Source organism: Xenopus laevis, chromosome 1S, assembly GCF_017654675.1.
Source record: "Xenopus laevis strain J_2021 chromosome 1S, Xenopus_laevis_v10.1, whole genome shotgun sequence".
NCBI classification, from domain to species: domain Eukaryota; kingdom Metazoa; phylum Chordata; class Amphibia; order Anura; family Pipidae; genus Xenopus; species Xenopus laevis.
Window position 1 is genome coordinate 140501187 of NC_054372.1, and position 24223 is coordinate 140525409.

Here is a 24223-nt window from a genome sequence, read left to right on the forward strand (position 1 = left end):
CACTTTCAAATGTAGCTTTATAGTTTATATAGTGAATGAAGTACCCCCTCTTGTAAAATATAAGGATATTATAAGTTACCGAGAAGTTTCATGACCATATAAAAACACGAGGCCGAAGGCCGAGTGTTTTTATACAGGTCATGGAACTCCGAGGTAACTTCTAATATCCTCATATTTTACAACTGGGGGTACTTTATTTATTATAATACACACGTTTCAGTGAGTCATGTGACAGAAATGACATCAGAACTCACCGTTTATAAGGATATAATTTACAGGATATTCATGGCTTTTGTGTATTATAGGTGATTATACACAAGAGCCGCTCGTATTGCGAGGTTGCCAAATGAGTGGATCTTTCCTTGATATTCCCAACAACTATGGTTGCCACCCTTTCTCAAAGTTTTTTCCAGCCAGTAGGGGGGGGCAGGAACAAAAGGGGGGTTCTGTGATACAAAAGGGGGCAGAGCCATGTACCGCGCTACAAAAGGGGCGGGGCCACATCATGCGATGGCTAGAAGGACCGAAAAAAGTGCTAAGCGAATTGGGGCGGGCCAAGGACTTTTTTTAAGGGTATTACAAATTTACCAGCAACTACATTGCCGGTAAATTTGTAATACCAGCCTTGGCTGGTGTTTTACCAGAAAGGACGGTAAAATACTAGCCGGGTGTAAACCCTACCACCAACAGCTGGGTGACATTGAGTTAATCCAGATTTCAATGAAGAGAATGGATGCCAAAGGGTTGTAGGACCGTATCTACTCAGCCCCAGATTCGCTGGCCGGGCGCCCCTAGGCCATGCGTTCTGTGCGGTCCTAGCGCCCCGCCCGCACTACCACACGGAGCACTGGGGAGCACAGGCTCCCCACAGCGCAGCTGGGCGGCATGCCGCCCCCAAAAATGTGCCGCCGGGCCTATGTGGCCTCGCCACAAATCCGGGCCTGCATCTACTCGCCGACATGGTCCTCAATCGCAGGAAAAATCAAACCTGCCCAATCAATATCGATCAGAGAAACCCATCAGGAACCCCCACACACACAGGCAGATAAGATACCGAATCGGCAGCTTTAATCTGCCCTTGTATTCCAAATTCTAAAACAACTGGATTTGCAGAGTAATGATTAAAGAAGATTCACTACTGATCCGAGCAGCTTCTACAGTTCAACTGACTGGTGTGGGAAGTCCTCAAATACCTCCCAACTGTCCCGTTTTCAGAGGGACAGTACCTCTTTTGACAGCTCAATCTGCATTCCCTCATTTGTACTGAAAGGTCCAGTTTTTCTCTGCACCGAACAGCCAGAAAAAGAAACAGTGTTTCTAACTTTATTGGCTTTTGGCAGAGTGCCCAGAACAGCCACAGCAGCGGATAAGATACAATTTCAAGATAAGCAAATAAGTATTTGGAACAATAGAAGATAACAGGTCCCTTGGGAAATGTTAGACGTACAGCTTAAAGGGCAATTCACATTCATTAGCAAAACTGTAATAACTGAAAAAAACAGAAATATGTTCAAACTTTCATAATTTGCCAAATTTTGTAAAATGAACATGGTAATTAGGGGGCCACAAAAATGGGTGTGATCAAAAAAAATTGCTATGCTACGCGTGACCACTTTTTGTCCCTCTTTTTATTTCCAAAATGTTGGGAGGTATGTCCTCAGTAAATAAACTCTTCCACTAATCCAATCACAATGGCACTTTGTAAAGGTGGCCATAAACGTAACAATTACAATCTTTCTTGGAAAAGATATTTCCAAGAAAGTGTTTCAATACACACATGTAGAGCTGAATCGTCGGATATAAAGGTAGAAACAATAGAATTCTACCTGTATCTGACGATTCAGCACTAACAATGGCTGATGTTTGGATGCCTTCAAAGGCATGCCGATCAAAATTTTCCATCCAGCCTGATCGAGTCGGCCGATATCCAAGTCTTCTGCCCATATCCGTCGGCTCCTTTCTCACCATACACACACAGAGTATCGTACAACAATTTGTTTCATATGATATATGTGTGTCTATGGCCACCTTAACTCTTCAGAGAGGTGACATCTGAAGCTCACAGAGGAGGGATACTGTGGGGTTACTGTGATAGGATTACCAAGGTCTCATGCAACTCCTAGAAACAGTTGTTACTTCTTATAGCCGCATGAATGGATGTGTGAAGTGTTCTGAAACCGTCAGGGTACAGAAGTTAGAACAGCATTTTATGTAGTAGACCGGTGGTGTCAGAAAGTTACTGTTGCTACTATACAAGATGAACAAAACAAAATTAAAATAAATGTAGGTTTAATGAGTCCCTACACTTCCTTATTTGTCTAGTTGCCTGGAAGAAGCCCATGTATCTAGTTACTTAATTTACATATTTGTATTATTGGCCCATAGCCTTTGAAAACAGTTTGTCACACTTTAACAGTGTCCAGGTAGGGGTGAATGTTTCTATTGGGCCTTCAAGGTACACCAAGCCCCGGTAAAGCTGTTCTGCCATAGAAGGACCAGTACCTCTAGTGATAAGCCAGGGAGCAGGGACCCTGTGAATGTGGCTTAGCCAGGGACAGGTTAAACATTGTCATAGTACTTTCTAGGAGCGTAAGATCGAAAGGATAAATAGAATGAGCAGTCTGTGCTCCAATCTGTATTGATAGTAAGGAGAAGTTCTCCCTTAGGCTCGATTTGGCTAAAGTGAAGGAACTGCAGTTTGAAGAGTGATTCAGGCAAAGGGGTATATTTATCAAAGCGTGAAATTAGAGATGACCACAGTCCGCTAAATTGAAATACCGCCTCTCTCCATTGATTCTATGGGATTTTTAAAGGTGTATTTATCAAAGGGTGAAAGTGTAAGTTCACTCTTTGATAAATACACCTTGAAAAATCCCATAGAAATAAATGGAGGCAGTATTTCATTCTAGCAGACTGTGGTCATCTCTAGGGTATATTTATCAAAAAGTGAGAGAGTTAGAGATGACCACAGTCCGCTAAATTGAAATACCGCCTCTCTCCATTGATTCTATGGGATTGTTAAAGGTGTATTTATCAATGGGTGAAAGTGTAAGTTCACTCTTTGATAAATACGCCTTGAAAAATCCCATAGAAATAAATGGAGGCAGTATTTCATTCTAGCAGACTGTGGTCATCTCTAACTCTCTCACTTTTTGATAAATATACCCTATAGTCTTCTACCTTATCAATTTAGTTGTATGGGATCTGGACCATAACAGCCTTAAACTTTCTTAGCTGTCTCAACTTTACTGTACTGGCATATTTTACCATCTAGCAAAACCTTGCCCCTTGGATCTGTGAATATTTAACCCTGTGGATCCTAGTTTCTGTCAATAAACTTCTGTTTGTTTGCGGCAAGAACCTCCTGGTGTTTGCGGCAAGAACCTCAAGAAGATGGCGTCTGTGAAATCCATTGCCTGAATCTGCACCGAGGGGTAAGTAAAATGTTAGGGGATTTGCCTGGGGTAACACTTAGGCTGGGGGGAGGAGGGTCCATGTAGGGTAGGGTTTTTTTAACTTTTGGGTTTGCTTTTCCTTCAAAGAATTAGCATGGGGAGGTCCAGTTCCCTAGCATTCTTAAATAACCATCCCTGAACGTAAGAAAGCACCATTTGCAGCTACTAAACTGAGTTTTCCATTTTAGTAAAACTGAGTTTTCCATTTTAGTAACAACCGAGAACAACTGTCATCACAAAAGGGAGACAGTGCTATGTCACACTGCTCTCTCTGTCATGTGTGCACTGACAGACACAAAATCCACCTGTTAGTAAATGTAAAACTGAGGAGTGCTATTTTAAACACTTTTGCAATGTACTTTTTTTTTTTTTTACTTCCAAGATATCAAGAAATACAGTGGCATCTGCGGGTCAGTTTCTGACCATTCTGACCACCAAGTAGTCAAGGAAGGTGTCAGGAGGAAGAAATAGGCTGCTCTATTTTTCTGGTTAGGAAAGATGTGAGAGGTTTCTACTTTTTTTTCCTAACCAGAAGAACATCAGAGCAGCCTCTTTCTTCCCACTAAGTTAGACCAGTCAAAGGGATTATAAAGGGAAAAGGTGTGTTATGGCTTGAAAGATGCAGTACTTTTAGGAAATGGTACACATTATACATACTACGTTGAGAATAAAACTTCACCTTTATTTTTCAAAACTAAGTCCTTGGAGTGCGGCTTGTTTGTTCAGAGTGTGTGTGTGTGCGTGTAGATCATTATGATGTGATCAAAACTGAATTTCTTTTGTTTGTTTATTAAAATCTATTACTCTGAGCCTGATAAGTGTGGTATTTTTTTGATATATAATACGCGCAAGAGTCATACGTCCTGTAAATTATATCCTTATATAAAAGATGAACAACACTTTTTGCTCAAGAAGTCTTTCTAGCTGTGTATACGAAGTACAAAATAATCATTACAAAAAGCTCTAATCACACTATTTATAAAGTGTGTATTTTTGTGTTAGATTAACACCCAACATAATACCAATATTTCATATGTGAGATTTAAGCAGCCCATGGAGAAATAAACATGTATCTACTTTAGGAATATCACACACAATCAGTTAATGTCACGTTAAAAAAACCACACACACACACACACACATAAAACCTACAGTCCCTGTAATCTTTTTACAAGTTGGGTTTAATTTTGCATGTGTGCATCTAATCATTTTTGGACTAATCACATCCAATGTTTTTCATTATACAAATTTTCAGCACTAATCTTCCAGGTGTTTTAACCATTTTTGCACAAGCATCACTTGCATCTATGCAGTAACTAAATTACTGGGTGGAGATGTGTATAGAAACAGATTTTTAATTATTCTTTTAATTAAAAGAAGCAATAGTAAGCCAATACATGCACTACCCGATGAGTGCATTTTCAAAAATGAAACCAATGAATGAATATTCTGAGATGTAACAATCATACAAGCACATGGTCTCCATCACGTTAGAATAGTTTCATCAATCTGTTCTGCAGAATCAGCCTGAGCTGCAATCTTCTTGAGAGACCTACGAGAGCTTTCATTTAGCATCTCTAAACTAGCAGTATCCAATATCTTTGTAATATCCTGCAAAAAAGGAAAACAAATACAAAAAACAATGTTAAAGGGATACTGTCATGGGAAAAAAACATTTTTTTCAAAATGAATCGCATAACTGGGGGCAGCTGGGAAATTGACAAAATGTCTAGCCCCATGTCAGATTTCAAAATTGAATATAAAAAAATCTGTTTGCTCTTTTGAGAAATGGATTTCAGTGCAGAATTCTGCTGGAGTATCACTATTAACTGATGCGTTTTGGAAAAAAAACATGTTTTCCCTATGACAGGATCCCTTTAAGACAAGACATGTTATTTTAAGCCACCAAAAGGAATCTTAAAGGGATACTGTGATGGGAAAACATGTTTTTTCCCCAAAATACATCAGTTTATAGTGCTGCTCCAGCAGACTTCTGCACTGAAATCCATTTTTTTTAAAGAGCAAACTGATTTTTTTATATTTACATATATAAATATATAATACACAAAAGCCATGAATATCTTGTAAATTATATAGTGAATAACGTACCCCCTCTTGTGTATTATAATAAATAAAGTACCCCAGTTGCAAAATATAAGGATATTATAAGTTACCGAGGAGTTTCATGACCATATAAAAACATGAGGCCGAAGGCCGAATGTTTTTATACAGGGCATGGAACCCACGAGGTTACTTCTAATATCCTCATATTTTACAACTGGGGGTACTTTATTTATTATAATACACAAGTTTTAGTGAGTCATGACAGAAATTACATCAGAACTCACCGTTTATAACTGATGGCATCAGAACTCACCGTTTATAAGGATATAATTTACAAGATATTCATGGCTTTTGTGTATTATATCCTTATAAATGGTGAGTTCTGATGTCATCAGTTATAAACGGTGAGTTCTGATGTCATTTCTGTCACATGACTCACTGAAACTTGTGTATTATAATAAATATAGTACCCCCAGTTGCAAAATAGGAGGATATTAAAAGTTACCTCAGAGTTCCATGACCTGTATAAAAACACTCGGCCTTCGGCCTCGTGTTTTGATATGGTCATGAAACTCCTCGGTAACTTATAATATCCTTATATTTTACAAGAGGAGGTACTTTATTCACTATATATATATATATATATATATATATATATATATATATATATATATATATATATATATATATATATATATATATATATATATATTTATTATATTTTGAAATCTGACATGGGGCTAGACATATTGTCAGTTTTCCAGGTCCCCTTCTCATGTGACTTGTGTTCTGTTAAATTCAGTCACTCTTTACTGCTACACTGCAAGTTGGAGTGATATCATCCCCCTCCCCCAGCAGCAGAACAATAGGAAGGTAACCAAAAAACAGCTCCCTGGTAGATATAAGAACAGCACTCAATAGTAAAAATCCATGTCCCACGGAGACACATTCAGTTACATTGAGTAGGAAAAACAGCCTGCCAGAAAGCAGTTGCATCCTAAAGTGCTGGCTCTTTCTGAAAGCACATGCCCAGGCAAAATGACCTGAGATGGCTGCCTACACACCAATATTACAGCTAAAAAAAAATACACTTGCTGGTTCAGGAATGAAATGTTATATGGTAGAGTGAATTATTTGCAGTGTACACAGTGTAATTTAGGAATAAAAACTACACCATAAAAATCACGACAGAATCCCTTTATTTAAGATTCTGCACTTTCATTATTTCAAATTCACCTACCTGGAATAGGTCATTGCCTGCCCTCATTTTCAGTAGGTTGACGATGGCCTGGTCGCTGTAGGCCCGCACACTTGTATTTTTGTCTTTTGTATTGTCTAAAAGCACTTTGAGAACTGGTTTGATAGCCTGGTGGTCTAAAGGAGGCAAGTGATCTTTGTTTGCCCACCAGATCATCTTCTCCGCTACAAGCTTAATATCGCTGGAAGGGTTCTGAAGACACTGTGGGGAGAAAATAGTCAGAACTCAAGCATTTTAAAGGAGAAGGAAAGGCTAAAACTAACAAAGCTTTATAAGAAAGGTCTATATGAATACACCAGTAAACCCTCAAAGTAATGCTGCTCCGAGTACTCTGTCAAAAGAAACACTGGATTTCTTTCCTTCTATTGTGTACACATGGGCTTCTGTATTAGACTTCCTGCCTTCAGCTTAAACCTGCAGGGCATGGCATGAGCATGCTCAGTTTGCTCCTCTCCCCCTCCCCTCCCTCCTCCCCCCCCTGCAGTAACCTGAGCCCAGAGCTATGAGTGAGCAGGGAGAGACTCAGGCAGGAAGTGATGTCACAGCAAGGTAATATGGCTGCTGCTATCCTAAACAAACAGAGCTTCTAGAGCTGTTTGCTCAGATATGGTAAAGCATTCTACAGAATAAATATAGCATTCTAGCTTGCACCATTGTGGATAATCTATTGGCAATAAACTGCCTCAGTAGCTTTACTTCTTTTTGAAGTGTTCTACCATTATTACATATATGTTTCAGTGAAATAATCGCCAGAAAAATGCCACTGGCCTGATATTATATATGTACTGCTTTCTTGTACAGGTATGGGATCGGTTACCCAGAAACCCATTATCCAGAAAGCTCCAAATTACGGAAACAGTCTCCCTTAGACTCCATTATAATCAAATAATCCAAATTCCGAAAAAAAGATTTCCCTTTTCTCTGTAATAATAAAACAGTACCTTACACTTGATCCAAACTAAGATATAATTAATCCGTATTGGAAGCAAAACCAACCTATTGGGTTTATTTAATGCTTAATTGATTTTCTACTAGACTTAAGGTATGAGGATCCAAATTACGGAAAGATCCATTATCCGGAAATCCCCAGGTCCCGAGCATTCTGGATAACAGGTCCTACACCTGTGATGTAATAATATGTGAGCTTCTGTGCATGACATAAAACCATACTGGATCTTTGAACTATGGCTCTCCAACAACTCTCAGCTTCTCAATAACAGCTACAGACATGGTAGCACTGCAGATTAGTAACAATTGAGAGTCAAAGGTTGACAATCACGGTGTGAAGGTTATACTTTAGAGTTGATCCTTGTTACCTTCAAACACATGCAGCATTTTATGAAATGTTTAAAAACTTTTACAACACAACTTTTACAACAACTTTTTCGGGAGAAGGAAATTATGAACTTTAATTTAAACCCAGGAAGCATTTAGAATTAATTTTCCTTTTCTGACAAAATACAATATCCCTGGCTTGTTTTATGACATTCTAGATAAAGAGTGCTAGGTTCACCAGATAAAGAGCAGGAGACCTATCCTTTATCTTAAAGGTTTGTTTACTGTCGATGAAGGTCTCTGTCTATTATCACAAGGTGTGTTTTAACTGAAGCTTGTTGGAATGACCTGGTATGGATTTTCCTATTTCCACAAATAGGAAGCTCCACAAACCAACTGAACAGGTAATAAATACAGGTTTGGGGTAACATATACAGACATTTCCTCTGTCTGAGGCACAATAATCAGGTATATGATAAGTTATAATGTTCCAGATGCAAATATAAAACTGCTGTTTCTTTTTCCATAAGGTTTAAAGCAAAAAGGCTATAACAGTCAATTTCTATACAAAACAGCCAAGGAGGTTGGTGGCATACCAAGAGGGAACCTATTTTTGTCCAAACCTGAATCTAAAAGTAACACAAGGAGGACATTTGTCAGTGAATTTAAAAACACCAGTGTCCAGATTGAGAAGGTTATAAAAAGGTTTTGGCCTATTTTACAGCAGGACAAACTACTAAAACATCATTGTCACGAGCCCCCAATTATTTTGTTATACGAGAGGACAGACTTTACGTGATCAACTATGTCCAGCAGAACCACGAAAAAAGAGTGGATCACAACTTTTATTCCAGGGACCACCTAAAAAAGGTACTTTCCCATGTTTACGTTGTATTTGCTGTTCATCTATGATTAAAGGGGAAATAGTACATCATTCTATTAATGGCAAAAAAATACAACTTAACTCTTATGCTACTTGCAAAAGCGCAGGCGTGATATATCTGCTAAAATGTCTCTGCGGACTGCTATACATAAACATCACATCCAGTGAAAGAGAGAATTAAAGAACATAGGTCCAATATACGAAACTTCAAAACAGGAACACAAACTGACACTTCGGTCTCAAGACATTTCATTTCCCATAAACACAATCTATCACAACTTAAATGGCGAGTCTTAGAAGTAATACATAGACCACAGAGAGGTGGGAATGTGTCAAAATTACTGCTACAACAAGAAACAAAATGGATCAAAAATTAAACAGCTTGCACCTTGAGGGACTTAATGAACACTGGAGTATCAGTAGTTTCCTATAAGTATTAGATTGTATCTACTTAATTCTATTCTCCTAGACTTTTTCTCTTTTAGATAAAATGGATACTTTTTGAATAATAATAGGTATGTGAATCTACTACTAAAGGGTAAGACGATTTCTATTTTTAAATAAGCACGGAGATATTTTCTGATATCCTATTTAAAGTATAGCTAGCTCTAGGTGGGCTTTGTGAGCAGTACCAGGGTAATTGGATTTAATTTGGGTTTTAAATAATATTTCTTTACAGATAGACCCGCTCTGAAAAAGAAATAAGAAGCTTTACACTTTGTACCAAATTTTTCCACAATATTATTGCACTGGGAGGATATGTTACTACAAGTGGGACATTTTCACTTCTAATTTGCGTGGCTAGGCTACATTTTACCTAGTAGCAATGGTCTGCAACTAATTTCACTAATGAGAGGTGGAGTTTAAGGTTTATAATTATGGATCTGAAATAGAATGTAAAAGGAAGCGCACACATAGAGTAGTATTGTCTCAATTAAGATAAGCAATTAAGCCCCTAGAGCCACAGAGTGTTTAAAAATGGTGCCTGGAGAGCTAAATTGCAGAAGATCCACCAGTGTGATATTCTTCGAGGTTCCCCCTTTCGGGTATATACTCACAAGATTTCTTGGATTTTTGATGCATGTAGTAATGTTCGTTCTTCACCTTATAAGTTTTCTCCAGTCATCCACCAAGTAATATAATGAAGATATAAGCAAAATATAGTATAATATTGCTTTAATAAATATTAAAAATCACCATAAAACAAACGATTTTCTACTCACAAGGATCACCAGATCATAAAGCACGTAGTACCCAAAGCAAAATAAAAGTCCAGAGTTCTCTGGGTTCAGGAAGGTTTCTCCTGTTGCGTCTGTGATCGATGAATAAATCAAACTGCTCCAATATCCGTGATCAATGAATAAATCAAACTGCTCCAATATCCAACGCGTTTCGCAGTCTCTCTTGACCGCTTCCTCAGGGAAGGTGTGATGATCACACAAGTCCTTGTAAATCATGTCGGTGCTGCTTCCTCCCTGTTGCAGGCTTACCCGTTTATATTTATTGTGACATAATTACCCGCAACTTGATGTTCAAATTTTAACATTAGCAGCAAATACCCAATAAACATATAAACACATTCCAAGAAATTCACAGTGTATTGTGATTATGACAGTTAATCAAATAATTTTGTCTGGTTTAGACCATACCAATTAAAAATGCTAATTTATGCATATTTATTCAAACGTGTTCTCTTGAGACTGATGGGCTAAAAACTCTCATAAATAGTCAGTGACAATAAATTAAGATAAGAACTGAGTAAACTTGTTGAATTAAAAAGCTGCTAAATCCAAGTCTATGTTAAGACCTCTCGGAGTTAGAGAATTCAACCTGTAAATCCAATATGTCTCCCTCTGTCGCAGCTTGATAAGTCTATCACCACCCTTATGTTTGTGGCTTATTTGTTCTAGTACTACATATTTTAATTTATGTGGATCATGTTGGTGGATTTCCTTATAATGTTTTGGGACACTATGGTTGGTGCGCTGTTTACGAATGTTATTTACATGTTCTAAAATCCGAGTACCAACAGTTCTCTTAGTGCGTCCTATATACAACATACAACATTCACATATTATTGCATAAACTGCATATATTGTCTTGCAATTATAAAATCTTTTAGGCTGTGGTATTTTATAATTGCAAGACAATATATGCAGTTTATGCAATAATATGTGAATGTTGTATGTTGTATATAGGACGCACTAAGAGAACTGTTGGTACTCGGATTTTAGAACATGTAAATAACATTCGTAAACAGCGCACCAACCATAGTGTCCCAAAACATTATAAGGAAATCCACCAACATGATCCACATAAATTAAAATATGTAGTACTAGAACAAATAAGCCACAAACATAAGGGTGGTGATAGACTTATCAAGCTGCGACAGAGGGAGACATATTGGATTTACAGGTTGAATTCTCTAACTCCGAGAGGTCTTAACATAGACTTGGATTTAGCAGCTTTTTAATTCAACAAGTTTACTCAGTTCTTATCTTAATTTATTGTCACTGACTATTTATGAGAGTTTTTAGCCCATCAGTCTCAAGAGAACACGTTTGAATAAATATGCATAAATTAGCATTTTTAATTGGTATGGTCTAAACCAGACAAAATTATTTGATTAACTGTCATAATCACAATACACTGTGAATTTCTTGGAATGTGTTTATATGTTTATTGGGTATTTGCTGCTAATGTTAAAATTTGAACATCAAGTTGCGGGTAATTATGTCACAATAAATATAAACGGGTAAGCCTGCAACAGGGAGGAAGCAGCACCGACATGATTTACAAGGACTTGTGTGATCATCACACCTTCCCTGAGGAAGCGGTCAAGAGAGACTGCGAAACGCGTTGGATATTGGAGCAGTTTGATTTATTCATTGATCACGGATATTGGAGCAGTTTGATTTATTCATCGATCACAGACGCAACAGGAGAAACCTTCCTGAACCCAGAGAACTCTGGACTTTTATTTTGCTTTGGGTACTACGTGCTTTATGATCTGGTGATCCTTGTGAGTAGAAAATCGTTTGTTTTATGGTGATTTTTAATATTTATTAAAGCAATATTATACTATATTTTGCTTATATCTTCATTATATTACTTGGTGGATGACTGGAGAAAACTTATAAGGTGAAGAACGAACATTACTACATGCATCAAAAATCCAAGAAATCTTGTGAGTATATACCCGAAAGGGGGAACCTCGAAGAATATCACACTGGTGGATCTTCTGCAATTTAGCTCTCCAGGCACCATTTTTAAACACTCTGTGGCTCTAGGGGCTTAATTGCTTATCTTAATTGAGACAATACTACTCTATGTGTGCGCTTCCTTTTACATTCTATTTCAGATTTCCTGTGTCGTTTTAACCTGGTGTGAACGGTGATATTCAAGGAAGCAGCCCCCCCCCCTTTTTTGTCAATAGTGCAGTGGCGCGGTATTGGTATAAATTAATTATACCTCTTTCTATCAAAAAATTTTTTTATAATTATGGATGTTTTTGTAATGTGTTACACTTGACAAAGAGCTAAGCTCGAAACATGTAGGGGCACATTTACTATGGGTCGAATATCGAGGGTTAATTAACCCTCGATATTCGACCATCAAAGTAAAATCCTTCGACTTCAAATATCGAAGTCAAAGGATTTACCGAATTTCCTTCGTTTGTACAATCGATTAAATCCTTCAAATCAAACGTTTCGAAGGATTTTAATCCATCGATCGAACGATTTTCCTTCGATCAAAAAAACCCAGGAAAGCCTATGGGGACTTTCCTCATAGGCTAACATTGATGCTCGGTAGGTTTTAGATGGCGAAGTAGGGGGTTGAATTTTTTTTTTAAAGAGACAGTACTTCGACTATCGAATGGTCGAATAGTCGAACGATTTTTAGTTTGAATCGTTCTATTTGAAGTCGTGGTCGAAGGTCGAAGTAGCCAATTTGATGGTCGAAGTAGCCAAAAAAATACTTCGAAATTCGAAGTATTTTTTATTCTATTCCTTCACTCGAGCTAAGTAAATGTGCCCCTTAGTGTTTAAATAAACAGCACCTTTTGCAGTAACCCACTGCGTATTATTGAAGTTTATCACCACCACTATTTTTGCAAATATAAAGCTTGTCTAAAAGATTATATTGAATAATTACACACACACAATCTATGAAAATTGTCCCCCTTTAAAGTGAAAATTGTAAAAAATAAATAAAAAATAAACATGTTTAAGAGAGTTCAAGTATTTTACCTACCTTTGTGAAAAGTGTTACGAGTTTTGGAGGAAGGTTTCCATTGTCCGCTTCAATATAATGTTTCATGAGGAATCCCATCCCTCTGATTCCACTCACTGCAATTGGAATCTAAAGCAAGATTTAATTAAGTTATGAATCGGTAGTAATCCAAATCAATTACTATTCTTCAGTTTGCCATAAAACAAATCAGACACGCTGAACAACCTAAAATGGGACCAATCAATTCCTAAGTAAGGCATGTGGTGCAGGATCAGTGAACTTGTGCTGAGATTTACCATAAATACATTAAGAAAAGAGCCGATATGACTATAATTGAAGATACTAGAATATACTACATGTGAAGAGTTTATGTGGGCGTTTGATGACATCAAAATGTCTCTCATGGGAGAAAAATATGAACTTTACACTTAGAAGAAAGTAAATACATCAATATAGAAAATGCATCCCAGACACCAAACTTAGAGGAGTTAAAGTGAGGAATGTTTCCAACGTGCCTAATAGAACAAACAAGCCAGCATAGTCTGTTCCTTGAAGTGTTATAGGGGAACCTAAACTGAAATGTATATAGATGGGACCTTTATTCCTTACCCTGTCTGCTGTTGCATTGCCAAAAACCACTGATTCGATATTACTGTTAAACTGTGTTGTGCAGATCCTTCTGGATGCAACATTAATAGCAACAGCAGTTGCCAAGCTTCTTCCATGCCTAACCATCCAATCGATTCCAGTGAAATCCGCTATGGGTGAAAAATTTAAAATTACAGTTCGGTTCAAATTTATTTATTTATTAATTATTTAACAGAACACCTATAATATTATCCTAACCAGACCCTGCTTTTATAGGCAAAACTAAATGCTACTAGAAAATCCCGTCAGGCTTCCAAAATACAATTTGTTCCTCTCCAATTAATCTGTTCAGCCTACTGTACTATACCCACACTGGACATCTGATTAGTAACTGATCCAATACATGCTGCAGACTGCATTGGCTTCTATTCAACCACGTAGAAAATAAACAAAATAGTTATCACGCAAGCATTTATTTAATGCAAACCTTAGAAAATTCCACATGCTACATGGCCAGTAGATAATTAGATCAGTTATCCAGTTCATGACACAGTAGTCTACGGCAGGAATCCTGGATTTATATGCATCACATGCTTATTATAATAATATAGTAAGTTATGTAATTTGTCATCCGAAAACAAATGAGAAAATTCTTTGGGCTCGCCATTCTAATATGAAATCTTATAAGGACCAATAGCAACAAAAAGCAAATATCAGAATGCTCTGCATTCATTTAAATATAACACACTATTACCCTGCTTTAATATTTTCAGGCCAAAATCCAGTGATACTGCTCATGTTCCCATACTACATGGGATTTTAAAACACTGTTTGGCGTGTTTTACCTGAAAAGTTTACATTTTACCACCTGCCACTACAATCAGCAACAGGGCCATGAGACCAGGTCTAGTTAGGATTCGATTTTGCTTTACGAATTCAACTGCTAAAAGCTACACCATGTCCTGTGTCTTTAGCTGCCTATAAGAAAGATGGGTATTGACTAACAGAAGAATAGTACCTTCATGGAATACACAAAAAATAAACACTTATGGGGTAATATAAAAGAAAGCACTATTTTTTAATGGGGCAGTATCCCATAGCAACCATTCAGCAAGTAGCACTTACTGTTCTAAGTCAGCTTTATCAGAAAGGTCCACCTAAATATACCAGTAAACCCTCAAAGTAGTTCTGCTCTGAGTCCCTTGTCAAAAGAAACACAGCATTTCTTTCCTTCTATTGTGTACACATGGGCTTCTGTATTAGACTTTCTGCCTTCAGCTTAAACCTCCTCGCCCCGGACGTGAGCATGCTCAGTTTGCTCCTCTTCCCCCTCCCTTGTGTAATCTGAGCCCAAAGCTATAAGTGAGAAGGGAGAGACTCAGGCAGGAAGTAATGTCACACCAAGCTAATACTGCAGCTGCTATCCTAAACAAACAGAGAGCTTCTAGCGCTGTTTACTCAGGTATGGTAAAACATTCTACAGAATAAATATAGCATTCTAGCTTGGACTATTGCAGCTTATCTATTGGCAATAAAATGCCTCAGTAGCTTTCCTTCTTCTTTTAAATCAAACATTGGGCAAACATTGTGCCTTTTATTACATACAGGAGATATCAATGGCAAGAAGAGTGCTTCTGCTAAAATGTCTCCTCAAGGAGGAAAGAAGCATTGCTGTGACAAATAAAGGCATGCTGTACAAACACAACCAGAGCAGTCTACAAACCTAAGAGGTGCTGCTGTAGTACTGAAGCAAGTTCTTCATCAGGTAAGTAAGCACACAGCTCACCAAGACAGCCAGCAGAAGCCATTCGGGTGGCATCCTAACAAAGAGAAAAATAAATTGCCGTTCCAATAGTTAGCTTTGAGTTTAGCTCAGAGAAATTAAGGCGTTCTATTCATTGAAAGCTATTGTTTCGTCAAAATAACATTGCCCGATGGTTCCAAATGAAAGGAATCAAAAAGTCCACTGGAAAAATGGGCATTCACTACATTTTGTCAGACCACACATCTCATGGTTATAGTTCTCTCTCATTTGTGACCACCATATTTCAAAAGCACATGACCTTTGTGTTTGGCAGGCATTTTTTAAAAGCTTATACAAGGTCCTCCTTATCAATTGATGGTAATGTATGTTTAGCAGCTGCATGGGAATATAAGTAGTACAATATTAGTTGGATGACACATGTGCAACTCTTTGCTTGAGATGAGAGCTTTGACCGAGCCACTGCAGAGCCATAATGTTATTTTGGCATTGTGTTTGAGGTCCTTCTGAACGATATGCTTTCGATATGCTTTCTTAGATTACATTTTTTAAAACACACAGGTTCTTTCAAAGTATTTTCCCATTCCATTCTTGATTCTTATCAAGCTCCACATACAGTGCTGATGAAATGCAGCCCCATATAAGCATTCTACCACTCAACTTCACTGTAGTTATAGTGTTTTTTTTAACGAGGGCAATAATTGATTTGTTGTGCACATATTGCTTTGAAATTTGACCAGAAAGCACTGTCTTTGTCTTATTTGACTAAAAAACATTGTCCACATCACAACGAACCTAGAGATCTTTATATCAACGTCCACAGCTTAAGTTAAGTATGATGGTGGTGGGTGGTTTTGTGCTGTTGGACTGTTTTTTTTCAAGCTGGGAATAGGGCTCTTGTTAGAATCAAAAAGAATATGTGAAAAGCATTGCTAAAAACTGAATCCTGGCACAGACTTCATCTTTCAGCAGGATAATGACCCCAAACACAAGGCCAAACTAACACTAGAGTGGCACATGGACTAAATGGTGAATGTCTTCCAATGATCCAGTAAAAGCTTTAATTACATTCCAGATAATCTGTGCTATAATTTGAAAGGTGAACAAATACTTTAAAGGAGAATTCAACCTGTGGGGAAAAAAACCCCTACCCCCACCCCAGGCAGACCTCCCTCCTTCCCCCAGGCTAACGCCCCCCCTGGGAAATGCCCCATACTCCATACTTACCCCTCGGCAAGTTCTACGCGTCCATCTTCCGGCTCCTCGGTAAGCTGACAGAGAGATCGGCAATTTCCGTGTAATTAACCGGCAAACTGCTCCAACTGCGCATGTGCTGAAATACCGATCTCCTAGTCAGCTTATAGAGGACGCAGAAGATGGATGCATGGAACTTCGATGGTAGAATCTGCGCCGAGGGTTACGTATTGGGCATTTCCCCAGGGGGAGGTAGTTAGCCTGGGGGGAGGCGGGAGGGAGGTCTACCTGGGGTGGGGGGGGGTAGGGTTTTTTTCCCCACAGCTTGATTTCTCCTTTAATGAACTGGAGTAAGTCTGGCAAACTGGAATACTTATTTTGAAATGCTTAAAAGTTGTTAATGGTGCAAGGGGTGGCACAAATCTAAAAATGGAAGGGCTGAATACTTTTCTACAAGCATCAGATTCCAGTTTGTTCTTTATTTTATGTTAAAATAGAAATCATGTGATTTGCATTAGAGTGTAATGCAAGAACTGGTCAAGGGAATGAATAATGTCAAAATGAGTAAGTCCTACCTAACTTAGTTAGATTGCATTGTCATTTCATGTAAACATTACCTCATCATGGCCAAGCATCCCAAGCAACAAGGTAACATAGCTTTTCCTGATGGCTCCATCCATCTTTCCTCCACCACCCTGAATAATGAATCTGACAGCCTGAAGCATGGTTTCCCTGCAACAATTTGACAGTTACCATCCAGAAAACAAATGTAACACAGATACAGGAATCAAGACATGACGTGATGTGTATACCTGACTCCAGAGTCCTCACACACGCGAATAGTGTTTTGCAGTTCTGCAAAAAGTGGGTCTACTTTAGAGTGAATGGCAATGAGCTTTCCCAAAGCATCGGCTGCCTTGAGCCTTACAGCACGGTTGGAGTCTTGCAAAGCTTTGGTAAACGTAGTTTGTAGTTGTGGAAGGAAAGGCTTTAAAGCAATGCCAACCTATAGTAAAAGTAATATGGAAAAATTGTCATAAAAGCTCAGTTGGTATGTTGGATCATGAGAAACATTTCATTCCAAAAATATGAATATGCTAGAAAACATATTAACAATATTAAAATAACCTTAAAGGAAATGAATCTTATCTTTCAAATATATTCAGTAAATGCCAATTACTCAAAAATGATTTTTATAGTTTAACAACATGAATTAATATGATAAATGTGTATACACCTACCAAGCAAATGCATGGGTTTTACCAAGCTGTTAGGGTTAATGCATGAACATACATCTTACAGGGGCAATTGTACATAAGTAAAGTATTTTAAGTACAGGAACAGTTCAGTGTAAAAATAAAAACTGGGTAAATAGATAAACAATGTTTCTAATACAGTTGGTTGGCCAAGAATGTTATCTATAAAGGCTGGAGTGACTGGGATGCCTAAAGCCAACTTTCTGCTGTGCAGCTCTCTAACTCAGAAGTTAGTGACTTTAAGGGGACACATGGAAACTGTAAGTTCAGTGAGTTTGCAAATGCTTATGGTATATGAACCCCCTCAAGTCAATGATTGGTTACTGCAAACAGGAAGTAGTGTTCTGGCTATTATGTTAGAGATCCAGTCACTCCAGCCTTTATACATTACGTTTTTGTAATTATATTGAAAACATTTTTTAGTTTGCACAGCCCATCTACTTACCCAGTTTTTATTTTTATGTTGAACAAATCCCTTTAACAAAATTCCTACATCGCCCCCCTTTAAAACTTCAAGGAATATAAAAAGGAAATACTGTTTGAGCAATAAATGTGTTTCGGAAACCCTAGGTATGCAAGTAAAATAATCTACATCCTGCAATATAAAAACTGCTGTGGATGCTTAACTATATTTTTCTAATATATATTGTTTAATTAACAGGTTTTTAAAAAAAAATCCATAACATTTTAGGGATAGCAAAATGAAAAAAAAAACACAACCACCAAAATTCTGTCACTGAATTTTTCTTAAATAAGATAGTACTCAAGGAAAAAAACTAAATTGCACGTTTTTTTGGTGTTACTGTAAAACAAACCTATTGGGTTGATTTCATGTTTCAATTATTTTTTTGTAGACTTAAGGAGATCCAAATATGAAAAGATCTCTTTTTCAGAAAACCCCAGGTCCTGAGCATTCTGGATAAAAATTCCCATACCGGTTATACATTTTCGTGGTGTGAGTAATAAATATTCATGTTAAATCCTTAGTATACTTGAGGTACAGATGACACACTCATCAAGTTTAATCCTTCTGAGAGAAAATGAACCATGAACATTATAAAAGAAAATCTGTAGATTCAGGGTACTTTACATTAGCAGAAACGACATGTATTTAGCAGAGCCAGTGATAATTATCTTTGTGGTTTACCTTTGCCAGAAGAAGACTCAGGGTTTCAAGAAGAGCCACCTTAACACTCCAGGCAAACCGGTCACCAAGGATACGGATTAATGGACCAGTGATGCCAACCACAGAAGGCTTTAATGCTTCAGCAGAAGTCAACTTAATCACAAGACCTAAGGCTTTGGCTGCTTCTTCTTTCTGTTCCGGATTCCCAGTCAGAACACCCTCTCTCAGCACAGGCAGAATTGAGGTAACACCCTAATAGAGTAACCAAGGGCAAAGATCAGAAGGTAAGGCTTCTTCATTAGCCAAATGCAAAGAAGTGATACCATCATAGTTTACCTACCTTCTTTGGAATACAAAATCCTGGTACATTCTTTCCTTTTGATTCATTCCCCACCATGCGGATATCTCTGTGCAGATCATCAATTAGCATCAACTGGCTGCCGGCATCCAGTTTCTACAAACAAAATCATACAGTGCTGATCTTTACTTGGCACCAACATGTGACTCAACTTTGTTTAAAGGATAGCACTATGATACATTTTAAAAGCTGTACAGAAATAATGAAAGCAACTTCCATGAAGAGTAAACAACACCTTTTCCAAGACCAAAAGCAAGTGCTGCTCCAGCAGAATCCTGCACTGAAATTTGTTTCTCAAAAGAGCAAACAGATTTTTTTTATATTTAATTTTGAAATCTGACATGGGGCTTGACATATTGATATCACCCCCCTCCGTTCCTCCCCCCCAGCAGCCTAACAACAGAACAATGGGAAGGTAACCAGATAGCAGCTCCCTAATACAAGATAACAGCTGCCTGGTAGATCTAAGAACAGCACTCAATAGTAAAATCCAAGTCCCACTGAGACACATTCAGTTACATTGAGTATGAGAATCAACAGCCTGCCAGAAAGCAGTTCCATCCTAAAGTGCTGGCTCTTTCTGAAAGCACATGACCAGGCAAAATGACCTGAGATGGAGCCTACACACCAATATAAAAACTAAAATACAAAATACACTTGCTGGTTCAGGAATTAAATTTTATATGGTAGAGTGAATTATTTGTAGTGTAATTTATAAATAAAAACTAAATGACATCATCAATAAAAATCATGACAGAATCCCTTTAAGTCATAAAATGGTCTTTTTCCCCCTGTAACCTAAAAACAGCTCAGATAACAGAGGATCTACAATTGGTTTACTGTTCAACAGTAAATTGGTTTACTGCATTGTGGATACTAAAGTTCATTCAATGCTTCTATATAAACTTCTAGACAGATTTTTTGCACAAAACATTTATTTTAAGCAGTTGGGGGGCTAAATAATCAACCTTTACAATTAATGAAAAGCAAACGAGCCACGAAGGGTGAAACAAATTGAAGGCTTTTAATTGTTTCACCCTTTGGGCGGTTTTATTTTTCATGCCACTGCTTCTCCTTTAAATATATTTTTCAAGTAATTTGTAAGTTTCAGTTCCATGAAATGTGAAAACTCACTTTGGTAATGGCATTAAGGGCATCCCAGCTTTCACTCAAAACCACATCATTGCTGTCGTTGAAAAGCCGCATAAGTCCAGACACCAGGCTCCTAAGATGTGCTGTATAATCAGCTTTTGTCTTTGAACAGAACATATTTAGTATAATGGCAGCAGCTTGTCGCATCCCCACATCAGAGCTGCGAGTGGCTTCAAGTAAATCTTCTATTACAATCCTCTGTCCAACATCATCCTCTACTGAAAGGATGACGGATTGGCAGTTTACCAGTTCCTGCAAAAATGAAGGGAAAAAAATAGATAAAGGCCATAATTTTCTGCAAAACAAGCAAGTAATTCATGACTGCAGTTTCTAAAAGTCCTGCTTAATATTTTATAGTTTAAAAAACACACTGAATGTATACAACATACACAAAATGTGATTTTACAAGTTTTACACAAAAATGTGGAACAAGAAGAGAATATCTATATTTCTGTCACCAACAAAATCATCCTACGGTGTAAAGGCTTACAAAATATTAATTGCTATATGTTGCCTTACAGTTAACAGTGCGTAAGAATGTTGTATGCCCCTTAAAGGAGACATAAACCCAGAAGGAGTTAAAATTAATCGAAGTAAAAACTCTCTGGTGCAATTTTATTTTTTAAAAACGTATTTAAAATTAAAATATAGCTTCATGAAAGTAAAAATGAAATTAAAGGAGGCTACTGTGTTTGTGAACTTGGGGTTAAATGAATTGTAAACCTTACAAAAAATGTGTAAAATACAGAACGCACTCTTCTAAGCACTAAGAAATTAAATTTTTTTTTTTGTTTTGAATGCTTTTAAACTGTTTTAAAACTGCTAATATGCAACAACAGCACCACCTTCTGGTCAATTTTCTGACTATACATACAGAGATAAGAAAATATGGAATTCTGCTCAAGAAAAACATGGTAAAGGGCATCTGAGGATTTTGAAACAGCAGAGAGGGATGTTTTGTCTAGCACAGTTTCAAAGACTACTCTTACTTTCTGTTGTAATCTTAAGCAGTTAACCTACATGATCCAATTATTGCCATAATAAGCTGTACATTTGGATCAGCAAAATTTGCCTGGTCAATATCAGATAGTGTTTACTTGTATGTCCAGCTTTAGTTGAATCAAATATTGTTTACACTCATTTGTGCAGTTTCAGTAAAACTATATTCACAGGAATTCATTCAAGTTACAGTGACTAAGAATTCTGAGTTTTGTTTCAACCTCACTGGGGAACCCAAGCAAACGTCGAGCAATATTTTAACTCCTTTTGCACAGTTTAGAAAGGAAGACCACTGAAACCTAGTATACATTCAGTCAAGAACCCAATATCCCTTCCAAATCATTTAAAGCTTCCTTACTGCTTGCACCTCCTCTGTTCCCAGATGTGCCTTTAAAGCAGACATCAAAGCAGGAAGAATGACATTTAAGTGTTTTGTCAGTGCATCCCCGGCCACCGAAGAAAGAAACGCCAGGACTCGCGTGTTTACTGGAGGGCATGTCAGCTGCAAAGATCACATTGAAATGAAATAATAAAAGTGGTTAAGAGAAAGTCAACTAAAATATAACATTGCACAATAAAAACTGTAATTCTAAAACTTTCCAATGAAAATTAAGTTATTTTTTTTTGTAACTGCTGCATAATGCTCTATATGCATGTCTATTGTTATTCCCTATACAAAAAAAGTACTATTAAGACTTTGTAGCAGTAGTCAACTTTCCTCCAGCCAAAGCCTAAATTTCCATAATACCTTGTATACTACTGTGACACTCCTATGCAGGTTTTTTAATCATAAAACAAGCAGGACATTGTGGGAAATGGAGTCTTGGCTGGAGGGTAGATGGCTACAACATTGTTTTGATGGTATATGTCAAAGTTGTCCAACTGGAGGTCAAATGTGACTCTCTCAAGGATTTTTATGGCCCCTCGTCTACTCATAGGTTCCCATAGACTACACTGTATGACAATTTTAATTTAATTGGGCCCTTGAACATGCTGTATGGAAATAATCATGTATGTTGGACAGCACTGGTTATAGGTAATCAAGACTAGCAGATACTGCTTTCAAAAGCAATTACATTTAAAACCTCTAGAAAGTTGCTTAAATAGATTTCCACTTTACACAAAATGTGATATTTGGGTTTACTACAATTTTCACTTTCACTACTAGAGCACTGCTTGTGTGTAACACACCTTGGGTACTAAGTAAGGCAGTACAACACGACTCTTAACAGCCATAACTTGCTTGAGTCCATCCAGAGCAAATTCACACATTTCTTCATCGTTCTAAGGGGAAAAACATATCAGTAAACAGAAAGGATCATTAATAAAATGTGAATCTAATCTTTTTTTTTTTTTTTTTTTTCTTTTTTGATAACACTAGACATACCAGCTGTTCGAGGAGGAATGGCAGAATATCTTCAAGTGCTTGGTAGCCAATAGTGGAGTGAACCTGCTCAAAGGTTTTTGCAGCAGCTGCTCTGACTTCCACTAGCGGATCACACAATGCTTTTCTTACCGTTGGCACAAGAGACTCGGAGAAAAATAATACCTACAAGATAAGAAGTCAACTAATTGAACTATAAAAATGGCAAGAGGTTATTGTTGTACATGGTCAATAAAAGTCGAAATAAATCAGCAATAAGCGTGTACAGAGAGCAAGCATTGCATGTAATTTTAACACTCACTGCATCTCTGCTGGTAGATTTCATGATCTCGCTTAATCCAATACACACGCCCTGCCTTTCGTCACTCTTATCAGATTTCAGACTCTCTTCTAGTATAGGAATTATCTCTGGAAGGATTTTCTCCCCCAACTTCCGAACAAGATCACCCAGGGTTCTAGCAGCAATCTGGGAATACCAAAGGAAGAAGGCTTAGTATTTCATTACTGCAGAGTTTAGTTGTAATGCTTTAGTTGCCAGTAACTCACCGTTCGCTTATCTGCACAAGTACTTGCAAGAAAGCCCAGAAGTAATGTAAACAAGGTAGGTAAAATTTCCCTTAAAGTGCGAGGAGTGTTTGAAACCACAATTTTCCAAACATGTAATGATGCCTGGCGTACTACAAGTTGTGTATCTGACCGTCCCATGTACAGACCAGCTAGCACACGATTCCTTCTTTCTGCTCCTAGTGCTTCCTTGATCGCCTTTAGGAGAAATACAAGGGGTGTAAAATAAGAAAAATCCACAGAATAAATAAATAGCATCAGGATTGGTTAAAAGGGTAGATTAACATCACTAAAGTATTGTTTGCAAAAAGTACACAACAAATTTCTTTTGTCAATTGCTTCCTATTTTTATTTTTAAACAGTGTCCTACAATTAAAGTTCTAAAGTAATACTAGCAATAGGAAAGGGTCAGTATCACTCCCATGAATGCAGAGTTTATATAGACCCAACCTCTGCATCTAAATAGGTGCACTGTTTTGCCCACGTAACATAAGTAACTGTAATCCTCTGGTCACAGACACAAACATGCTATGTTTTTTGTTCACTTCTATCTAATATTAAAAATTGCATAAAACAAAAACTTGCACCCAAAATGTAGTGGATATTTATTTTTACAGTTTTCAAGATAAATTTGATCCCTCAGCCCAACATGTTTTCCCCCCTGCAGGTGGG

At 37.5% G+C, this 24223-nt stretch overlaps 1 protein-coding gene across 1 annotated transcript in view; it reads right to left on the reverse strand.

The window, feature by feature from the left end:
• Nucleotides 1–4794: 4794 nt before the first annotated feature.
• LOC108707099 (eIF-2-alpha kinase activator GCN1-like) overlaps nt 4795–24223 on the reverse strand; it is a 50044-nt gene continuing 30615 nt past the window's right edge. The window contains exons 44-58 of the mRNA XM_018244057.2: nt 23534–23749; nt 23289–23453; nt 22991–23152; nt 22795–22887; nt 21962–22105; nt 20587–20856; nt 19435–19548; nt 19116–19346; nt 17525–17718; nt 17330–17444; nt 15480–15576; nt 13778–13926; nt 13190–13297; nt 6760–6978; nt 4795–5066 (exon numbers count right to left, since the gene is read on the reverse strand). Coding sequence (XP_018099546.1) covers nt 4941–5066; nt 6760–6978; nt 13190–13297; nt 13778–13926; nt 15480–15576; nt 17330–17444; nt 17525–17718; nt 19116–19346; nt 19435–19548; nt 20587–20856; nt 21962–22105; nt 22795–22887; nt 22991–23152; nt 23289–23453; nt 23534–23749 — 2403 coding nt within the window. The 3' untranslated portion in view covers nt 4795–4940. The remainder of the gene's footprint in view (nt 5067–6759; nt 6979–13189; nt 13298–13777; nt 13927–15479; nt 15577–17329; nt 17445–17524; nt 17719–19115; nt 19347–19434; nt 19549–20586; nt 20857–21961; nt 22106–22794; nt 22888–22990; nt 23153–23288; nt 23454–23533; nt 23750–24223) is intronic.